Here is a 10,621-nt window from a genome sequence, read left to right on the forward strand (position 1 = left end):
ACGTACTGTATCTCCACACCAAACTTTGTGTCCAGATAAACTGATTCAACTTTGTGGCACTGGGTGCAATGTAGCAACACACCTCAAACAGGAAACCAATCCTTCGCAGGGCTTCGGCCATCCCACCGAGACCTAGCCAATCATGATGCCTGATAGGCCGATAACACTGACACAACACTACTTAAAAAAAAAAAAAACTTTGGACAACACTTGTCCACTTGTGATTATCACCCAAGAGAAATATTACCAAGACCAATGTGCTTAATATGTGAATCCAAGTTAGGGATTTGTCCTGCATATAGATACAACTGATCTCTGGTGGGATAATAATGCTTTATTAGGACAGATGACGTGCTTAAAAATACAAGCAAAACAATAACTAATTAAAAAAAGAGGTCGTCAAGCTCAAACTCGAACCATACAATCCATCAGTCCACACAATCATCCTTCTGTGTATGTAGGGGGGGTCACACTGCTGCAAGCATAAGCAGCTACCAGAATCACAGTTCCACTGTCCCATACTTTTTCCAGCCAAGTGAAACTAGCACACCAGCTTCAGTCAGGATTGGACACACCTGCATCTCTGTCTACCTCTGATCCAGAACTCTTCTTCTTTTTTTTCTTCTTGTTGTGTTTCTTATGTTTCCGCTTATTCTTTTTTTTCTTTGATTTGTCCTGCGTACACACACACAGAGACATGACAAATAAGCATGAGTATGGGCATATTCATGAAGCCAACCCAAATTCTGCTGTCATTTTAATAGCTTTCTTTTATGCTATGAATATTAAATTTAGTCACTAGATGATTCCCTTCGTAAGCCAGAGGCCACAGCGCTGGCAAAGCCAGTCAAAGCCTCTTTTCAAACTGTGGGTTATTATTAGGCTGCTGAGCACTTTGGAAGGAAGGTACTTTATTGCCTATTCTGTGAATGTAAACTCAAGACGTTTTGATGAGCAGTCCAAACAAATGACAAGCCTGCCGTTCAGAGAGCATGACAAATTCTGCTCTCCTGAACCTCCAGCAACACACAGCTAACAACAATATCCTGTTAATCAGATAGAACGTGCTAACAGACGTTGTCCTAAAGCAAAGGTGGGCAATTAAATTTTCCACATGAGAAACTGAGACTGTTGTGGAGGCTCGGGCCAACTTAATTCTCAAAAATTTATTGTATCTCTTTATAAAAAGCAGTAAACTGTACAGTTTTGATAAGCTGTTCCTGGTAAGGGTAGATGTTACAATCAGACAATGACAATAAGAAGCAGGCAGAGTAAAAACATCAACATTATTTTACTATTTAATCAATTGTGCCATTGCTATTTTGTTTGGAGTCTAATGACCTTATTTGCTGTTTTTCAGTTCTTATATTCTTTTTTGAAATCACAAAGCTCGTCTGGACTGTTCCAGTGCTGGATGTGTAAAACTTAATAAAAGGTCAGCTAATATAAATAGCTAATGCCTGCAGCAGACAAAACTGGCCTTCAGTCTGCTGGGTGGTAAAAGACAGAATTAAAAAGGGTGGGGCTGTGTAAGGACATTGGATGCCCAGGGCGTCTGCACAGAAGTGGAGGAGTGCAGAGATCGGGGCGGGGCTCTATGTGCACTAAACCAATCTCACATGCAAAATTCACCAAAGTGTGGGTGAATAAGAAGGGATTGGAAAAGACACCCCCTCCATGGACACCGTCGGGGTCCCCAAGAAGCGGTTAAAAAAGGGGGTAAAATGCAAAAATAAGGTGTCTGAGTGTTTAGTACCGTAATGGCATACACAGCTTTACATCTGACTTCAATAAATAATACTTGGAAGTCTACTGTCAATCGCACTTAGTTCTGTTCACCAACACATTACAGTGAGACTGGATACACTCACACACACGCACTTAAACGTAAATCTAATGTACTGAAAAATAGAAGTCCATTTAAAATAATAAACTGACCCATTGTATTGCATGTATGACGTATACTTATTAACAGCTGATTTCTAATTACCACTGACCTCATGTGGGATGGATGGGGACAGCCAAAATAACCGGATGTGGCCAGGGGCCGTACAATGCCCAGGTGTGTCCTAAAGCTTATTATTTGTCTATTATGTTTGTGAAAGTTTTACCCCAGAATTTACACCGAATCACTAGTAAACAATAAACAAATGATCAGAAAACTTACCGTACTTTTCTCCTTCTCCTCACTGCTTCGTCTTTTTCTCTTGGCTTCAGTCTTTGAATAAGAGCAGACATTTATTAGTTAGCATTAATTTACAACCTCCACAGTACAAACACAAACCAAACTGACTGTATCAAACATCAGGTGACAGCAGTGAAAAGGACTCACGTTATCATCTAAATCGGATTCGTCTGAAGAGTCATCTGAGTCACTTTTTTCAGTCTTAATCTTTTTCAACCCACCCTTATCATCCTGTATTATAAAAACAATTCAGGTCTTACTACACAGCAAAATATGCACCTAAAGAACAAAAACAGTAAGAAAAACTATCTATGGAATCCATTTTTATGTACCTTAACTTTTACTCCATCCTCCCTGAGTTTCTTCCTTTTCTTTCTGGATGATTCCTAAAAACAAATGAATCAGATGGTAAATAATGACGTCTGGAAGATGAACCATGTTAAATTGTAGAGGCTGGTTATACTTTAAACTGAGTGATAGCTGCTGTTGAACTAAGTAACCATAGATAGAGAAACAAACATCATAGATGACAAAACATGCATATGTAGTGCAATGAGTTACTAATAAGGAACATTGTTTTATGAAGCTGAACTTGTTCATACACATACAAATCATACAAATGTAGAACTGTAAGAGTAAATTTGTCTTTGAGGTGGAGCATAACTAAATATTATTAGAATAAGAACAAACGAAATAATTAAACAGTATGACATTAATACACCAACTGCTAATACTGTCACACTGTTACCTATGATTTAGGACACTGCCCAGACAAACTGTCTGACCAGCAAGCCAGTTATTCGTGTGGATGTTTGCCAGCATTGTTAGTCATCAAGTAAAACCAGTTAATGTGTGGTCAGTGGTGGCAGCAATAGACACAAATCTTTCAATAGGGTGTCTCAAAATTCACGCAAGATTTGAATTTGGCGCCATTTGTGCGGTAAAGTGTTGCCAACGAAAAAAAAGACAGCGTGACAGCTCACGGTTCAGGGTTATTAAAAATGGAGCGCTACACGAAAGAACAACGCGTTTTCATTGTTGAGCAATATTTTAAAAATAATGAAGGTTTGGCAGCTATAGTTCGCAATTTTCGTACAAAATATGGTCAGAATAGTGATTTAACTTCATTTCGACAAAAGAGTGCGTATGTGCCAGCAAAGCCGTGGAGGCCATTTACCCGATATGCTATTCCATACATAACCCTATACTGTATACTTTATGAATCAATTAAAAATTTACAATTTTTCATTAAAAACCTGTGTTCTCTATCAAAATTACTTCTTGCGTGAATTTTGGGACACCCTATATTTAATCTACTGAAAATTAGTATATTTAAAAAAATGTATTCCTTGTTGTTGTTTTGTTTATTACTGACGATAAACATTTTATTAAGTGATGAGGACTGAAGACTAGGAATAAGTTTTTAGAAGGACGGCACAAGCAGGATGTTTTGGAGACAAAGTTATGGAGGAGAAATTGGACAAGTGCAGAGGAAAACACAGCCAAGATTAGAACCTGGATCTCAGCGGTGATGGGTTAACATAATAGACTGCTGCGGCATGTGAGCACCACATAAACATTTGTTAAAAAATACAATAAAATAAGAAAATAAAGATCTGTGTGTTACGCATTACTTTAGTAGACACATTTTATGGCCAATCCAATCTCTATCACTACTCACCTAATTAGCTTACAAGTACAACATGCATCTGGCCTAAATGAACTTAGCTTTGTTCAGGCCAATTTTTTATATTAACAATGTATTTGACGTAGTATTTGGCAAACACACTAAAGGAATAATAATTAGGGACAGTGGTAGCCTAGTGGGTAGAGCTTTGGGCTATCAACCGGAAGATTGGGGGTTCAAATCCAGGCTCTGCTATGCATCCACTGTTGGGTCCTTGAGCAAGGCCCTTAACCCTGTCTGCTCCAGGGGCGCCGTAAGGTGGCTGACCCTGCGCTCTGACCCCAGCTTCCAAACAAGCTGGGATATGCGAAGAAAGAATTTCATTGTACTGTACAACTGTATCTGTATATATGACAAATAAAGTATATCTTCTTCTTCTTCTTCAGCGTCAAGCCTTACCTTGCTGTCAGGTTCTGACTCTGCATCCGAATCGTCTGAGGCTTTCCGTGCTGAGGACTGCTTTCTTTTCCGTTTCTTCTTCACTTTCTTCCTTACGTTCTGACACCAACAACAAACGAGAAATACCAATAAAATAAACCTATATTTTAAAATACACAAGAAACCTATACACTTATGGCCAAAAATATGCAGAGACATGACTTCAAGCTTGTTTGACCTCCTATTACAAAATAATAGGCATTAATATGATCTCTTCCTTCAGGCCTAACTCTTTTGGGAAAGCTTTCAGAGTTTTGTGCCCATTCAGTTAAAAGAGCATTCATGAGAGCCTGGTTTACAACAGATATCAGTTAATCCCAAAGATGTTCATTGCTCTGTGTTTGCAATCAATATTTCTCAACATCAAACTTCAAATCTTAATGGAGCTTGTTTAGAGCACAGGGGCACATACATGCTAGTACAGGGAATTATTATTATTTATTAGGATTTTAAGGTCATGTTTTACACTTTGCTTACATTCATGACAGGACAGATATTTATAGGTAAAATGATTTAGCAGTTTAAGTCAAACACCATACTGGGCAATTTTGAATCTCCAATTCACCTAACTTACATGTCTTTGGACTGTGGGAGGAAACCAGAGCTCCCTGAAAAAACCTATGCAGCCACAGAAAGAACATGCAAACTTCACACAAAAAGGAGCCAGACCGCCTGCTCCACAGCGTTATCCACCATCCCACCCTGCTAGAACAGGAAAGGGTGTTCCCCAATGTAATGCCACAGGACATTGTGGCATTAGATTCATTGTTAGTTTTCAATGTGTTATTGAAATACGCGACTTATATGGATTCCACACACTTTTGGCCGAAGAGTGTAGCTACAGGATGAACACATAAATTTGCAAACAGACAGAAATAAAGGTTTAATGTGCTGTACCTCATCTTCAGACTCAGAAGACGAACTGCTGGAGGAATCAGAACTCGATGAGGAGGAGGAAGAAGACGAAGAATGCTTGACCACACACAATGGAAGCAGAGCTCATTAGATATCAGGCAAATAGGTGAGCAAGGGATGAAAATGAAGTGCAAAAACAACTAAACAGAAAAACCAGTTATTCAAGCTGTTAATTTATTTGCATTTCAGATCTTGGATGTGAAGTAAAAAAGAAAAACGCTTTTCTCACCCTACTGGATTTCTTTTTTTCTTTTCTCTTTTTCTGTAAGACAGACAGAGCAAAGTTAAATATTCATACAAAGTTATTTCAGTCATTTTAGCTGAAATCTTTTCTGATAAGTAATGACCTCTTTCTTCTCTTTTTCCTTTTCTTTCTTTTCACCTCCTCCCAGTAACCTTTCTCTGTTTTTCTCCAATTCTTTCCTCCATCTCTGAAAATAACAAACATAAACAGAAAACCTAGATGGATAACTGTCTGTTGTTGGGCTACATTCACGTTTAGTAATTAGTAGAAAGAATGTAGTGTTTACCAGTTACTAAAAGTTTACCTCATTCATTTTATCCTCAAAGTCAGCCAGAGCTCTTGATCCTTTCTTCTTCTTTTCCAGCTGCTCTTTCACCTCCTCCCTGAAGGAGGATAGATATGATCCAATCTAGCACCACATGCTGGCCATTTAACTTCTATAATGTGGTAATGTAATAAATCTGATTGGTCTAGCATCTCCAGAGCATTACATACTAAACTTATTTATTGTTTTTGAAAACTAACGAGTAAACCACCATATTAATACATATGGTTTTAGAATTGGGAGATACACTTATCGGCCATAACATTAAAACAACCTTCTTGTTCCTACACTCACTGTCCATTTCATCAGCTCCACTTACTATATAGAAGCACTTTGTAGTTCTACAATTACTGACTGTAGTCCAACTATTTCTCTACATACCTTTTTAGCCTGTTTTCACCCTGTTCTTCAATGGTCAGGACCCCCACAAATCTACCACAGAGCAGGTATTATTTGGGTGGTGGATCATTCACAGCACTGCAGTGACATAGACGTGGTGGTGGTGTTAGTGTGTGTTGTGCTGGTATGAGTGGATCCGCTCACTGTCCACTCTATTAGACACTCCTACCTGGTTGGTCCTCCTTGTAGATATAAAGTCAGAGACGATCGCTCATCTACTGCTGCTGTTTGAGTTGGTCATCTCCTAGACCTTCATCAGTGGTCACGGGACGCTGCCCACAGGGCGCTGTTGGCTGGATATTTTTGGTTGGTGGACTATTCTCAGTCCAGCAGTGACAGTGAGGTGTTTAAAAACTCCATCAGCATTGCTCCGTCTTATCCACTCATACCAGCACAACACACACTAACACACCACCACCATGTCAGTGTCACTGCAGTGCTGAGAATCATCCACCACCCAAATAATACCTGCTCTGTGGTGGTCCTGTGGGGGTCCTGACCATTGAAGAACAGGGTGAAAGGGGGCTAACAAAGCATGCAGAGAATCAGATGGACTACAGTCAGTAATTGTAGAACTACAAAGTGCTCCTATATGGTAAGTGGAGCTGATAAAATGGACAATGAGTGTAGAAACAAGGAGGTGGTTTTAATGTTATGGCTGACAAACAAATGAAACCCATGACATTATAATTTCATTTCATTTTCACCAACCCCTTTAGTCTGGTCAGGGTTGCAGTGAGTCAGATTCCACAAGGAAAAACTGGGTGCAAGACAAGAATAGCTTGGGCTTAGCCAATCATGTCAGTGTAGACCCCCAGCTGACCTTCTTGACACAACCCTCCCATTTTTATCCAGGGCTGAAACTGTCCCCGAGGGCACACTGACAAGTGCACCTCCCAACGGCATGGCTGTTTCCTGTCTGTGCAAACGTCAACTGGCAGACAGCATCGCCATGATTCGAACCACAGATGCCAGGATCTCAGGGCTAGTGTACTTAACAGTTGCATTACCTGAGCGCCCCTTGGGCATAACATTAAAATAATATTTAATAATAATATTTCCAACTGATAATGAGAAAAAAGTAGTAGCCATAAAGCCGTGTGAAACTAAAGTGATTTAGTTTCGTTTGATACATGGTTTTCTGTATTTTTAAAAAGTATAATTTAATGCCTGATGTCAGCATAGTTTTAAGATCTACTTCTTAAAATTTCAGGGTCAACAGTGTCAAAAGGTGTTCTGACTAGTGTGCTGTCATTTAAAAGCCTGAGTCAAACTATGATTATTAGACAACAAAACCACATTTATTTTCTTTCTTTCTTCAGCATTTTTCTTTAAAACTACAGGACATTAAGTTTTCAAAGTCAAAAACTAAATACTTTTACTCCCGCAAGAAAATGGCTTTTTTTTTTTCTTGTTCATTTTATGGCATTTTTCTGGTCTGTTAAATTGAACAAATAATTACGAAATCTGATCAGTAGAATACACTTATATACTTAAAATGACTATCTTTTTATTATGTCTTTAGAATCATGCTGTTGTAATTATTGGGGTGCACTTATCAGTGTGATTTTAATGCTGGTCCTAAGCCTGGATAAATCGGGAGGGCTGTGTCAGGAAAGGCATCTGGTGTAAAATCAGTGCTTAATCAAAAATGCGGATCAAAAGTTAGTTTTTCCCATCTACCATACTTTTTAAAACACATCCCTAAAAACATGTTTCTGTAACCTAGCCACTGAGACAGAAAAAGATGTACAGAACATGCTAAATGTGATGTCAGAAATCTACCATGTCTCTGCACACTGGCAGCTGATTAAACATAACACTCATAAACCTTGTTTAACTAAGTATTTACTTATTGTGCTGGATCTCTATCACAAGTTAACACTACGTACCATGTTGGCCGAGGCCTGCTGAGATAGTCCTGAATGGTGGGACCGGAGAGAGGTGTAGGTCCTCTGGCTCTAGCAGCAGCTATTGGGTTTAGGTAGGGCTGTAACGAAACACAATTACTGACATTAAGGACACGTTGTCTTCTGCATGTCCAAGGTTTTCCACATGCAGCCTGCAGACTTTATCTAGCCGAAGAATTCTCTTCTAATCATTAGGTGGCACACCATAGTTAGTCGGCTTTCACATGATATGCAGCAAAACTGCTTCCTGCTGGCTGTGCCACTGAGCGCCAAGCTTAAAAACAATATACAACTTTGACAGTATTGGCAGTTTATTCACATGCACTTAATAAAATGAATTAAAGTTTAAAACGAGATAAAAAAAAAAGAGAAAATTAAAAACAGCAGAAAAATAAAGTGGGTTGATGAAACTTTATTGTTTTGTTTTCCCCCCTCACAATATCATGCTTGATATAGGGGTGATTTAAATAATTTAAGGTTTTGTAAAACAGTAAGGATCAGTTTCTCTCCACCACGTCTGTGGTTTGCTTCTGTTTACATCATGTAAAGAATCTGTTTCTTTGGCAGTTCTTTTTAAAAGGTCAGAGACAAAATGGGTTCAATCCGATTGGATATTAGGCACAGAAATAAGCAGTAAAATCAGAGTGTCAAAACGGCATCAAGAATGCACAGTGGCAAAGTAAATGGCAGCGCCTCACTCCATAGAAAACAATGGCACAAACCGTGCAACGTGGTCTGCCTGCCTTATGCAACATTGTGGTACTGTACTAGCACCAAGAGATGCTCAGGTCAAAAGCTTCCTCACTGCCACATTTATCTGTAAATAGATCTGCATTAGATACATCCTTTTCACCAAAATGTTTAGGTATGTAAAAGAATCCACCAAAGGCTGAGTCTTTGCCAGCATGATAGTTTGTGTCTCACCACTTTGTGCCAAAAGTTTTGTACAAGTAAAAAATTAACACAAGTAATTTTGATCTTTCACCATCTTACATAATACTGTTAAAAGATCCAGAGAAATCTGTCTGTGTAGGACAAAGGCTGAAACCTTTGCTGAATGTGTGTGTGACATTAGAATTCTAAGACAGCATTGCATGAGACACCATCATGCTACTGTGATAATTATAGCCACATGGGTTTAGGCATACTTTGGAAAACAATTGTCGCTAAACACAGTCCGCCACTGCATCAAGACATGCAACTTGAAACTCTATTAAGCAAAGAGAAAGCCAGACATCCATCTTATCCAAACTGGCATAAATGCTGCCAAGTTCTCTAAGCCTGAACTCATCTCACATGGACCACAAGACAGGGGGAACTGTCACATTTCAAGGAACCATCCAAATTCTTATCAGCAAAAGCCTACTGAAATATTTAACACGTGAAATACCAAAAATACATGAAACTGAAAATAGAAATAAACAACATACAAAGAAATCCAGGACTGATGAAAATGATATTCATACTATAAAAAAACCTTGTCATACACTTGTTTATATTTTGCATAGGTTGTTGTATGTTTTTTTTTCCAAATTAATAACACTTTCATCTAGGGTTTGGCCAGTGAAAATACTGGAAATATTTTCTTAGGTTTAATTAAAGGTTTGTATTTATTTTAGTTTTCCGGCTCGTTTTCTTTGAGAAATTTGAGTTTTGGTTTTATGTGCTCATAAATCATTTAACGTCTGTAAGTTGTTGATAGCATGGTACGAAAAGATCGTTTTGGTGCTTAAGTAGACTATTTCTGCATTATAAATGGTTCTAAGTAAAAAACATAATAATGTAAACAATAAGTCATTTCTAAATTAGCTATGGTGCAGTAAAAAGGCACCGTTAATTCAGTCAGAGCTAAAAGCTAAGCTAGTTAGCCTAATCTGGTAAGACATGTAGTTATGACTGATATAGTAAAGAATATTCTCACATTCTTATTTAACACCATCAGTCTGTTTAAAGATTTTCCAAACATAATTCATGTACATCAAATAACTTGCACACATTTGCAGAAATAATCTTTATTTAATTCTAAGCTAAGCTAGCTGGGCCTCGCTGAGCTTTAGTTTTGCCCCTACATAAAATAGGCAGAATGTGTGAAATGTTATCTTTGCACTTACATGATTATACATGATAATGTATTTCATGATATTAAAACTTACCACTCTGTTATCCCGCTTCCCCATGATTACAGAAGCTCCATTTATCACACACAGTGGAAGTTACACGCTTTGTTTACATGGCTGCTGCGGTGGCATCGCATCTGAGGAATGAGAAGCGTTTTGCCACCTAGCAGTCAGTGGGGACATTACAATCATTTATTTATTTGTTAATTGATTTATCCATTAATTTATTCATTCCTTTATTCATTGATCCGTTCCTTCATTTATCAATTACTGTATTTATTTATTCATTGATTATTATCCATTATTTTATTTGTTTATCCATTTATTCATAGTAAAAGTTAAAAGCATTTCACTCCACCTGGGAATCGAACCCAGGACCTTCTTGCTGTGAGGTGAGTTTA

At 38.2% G+C, this 10,621-nt stretch overlaps 1 protein-coding gene across 1 annotated transcript; it reads right to left on the reverse strand.

The window, feature by feature from the left end:
• Nucleotides 1–319: 319 nt before the first annotated feature.
• On the reverse strand, nucleotides 320–10,371 carry fam133b (family with sequence similarity 133 member B). The gene is made up of 11 exons (XM_062990688.1): nucleotides 10,257–10,371; nucleotides 8,086–8,183; nucleotides 5,774–5,852; nucleotides 5,573–5,656; nucleotides 5,455–5,487; nucleotides 5,208–5,282; nucleotides 4,272–4,370; nucleotides 2,518–2,571; nucleotides 2,333–2,416; nucleotides 2,168–2,218; nucleotides 320–675 (listed from the first exon to the last, which is right to left on the reverse strand). Exons 1-11 carry the CDS (start codon nucleotides 10,278–10,280, stop codon nucleotides 556–558), a joined length of 801 nt encoding a protein of 266 aa, XP_062846758.1. The 5' UTR covers nucleotides 10,281–10,371; the 3' UTR covers nucleotides 320–555.
• Nucleotides 10,372–10,621: the final 250 nt, after the last annotated feature.

Source organism: Trichomycterus rosablanca, chromosome 2, assembly GCF_030014385.1.
Source record: "Trichomycterus rosablanca isolate fTriRos1 chromosome 2, fTriRos1.hap1, whole genome shotgun sequence".
Lineage (NCBI taxonomy): Eukaryota > Metazoa > Chordata > Actinopteri > Siluriformes > Trichomycteridae > Trichomycterus > Trichomycterus rosablanca.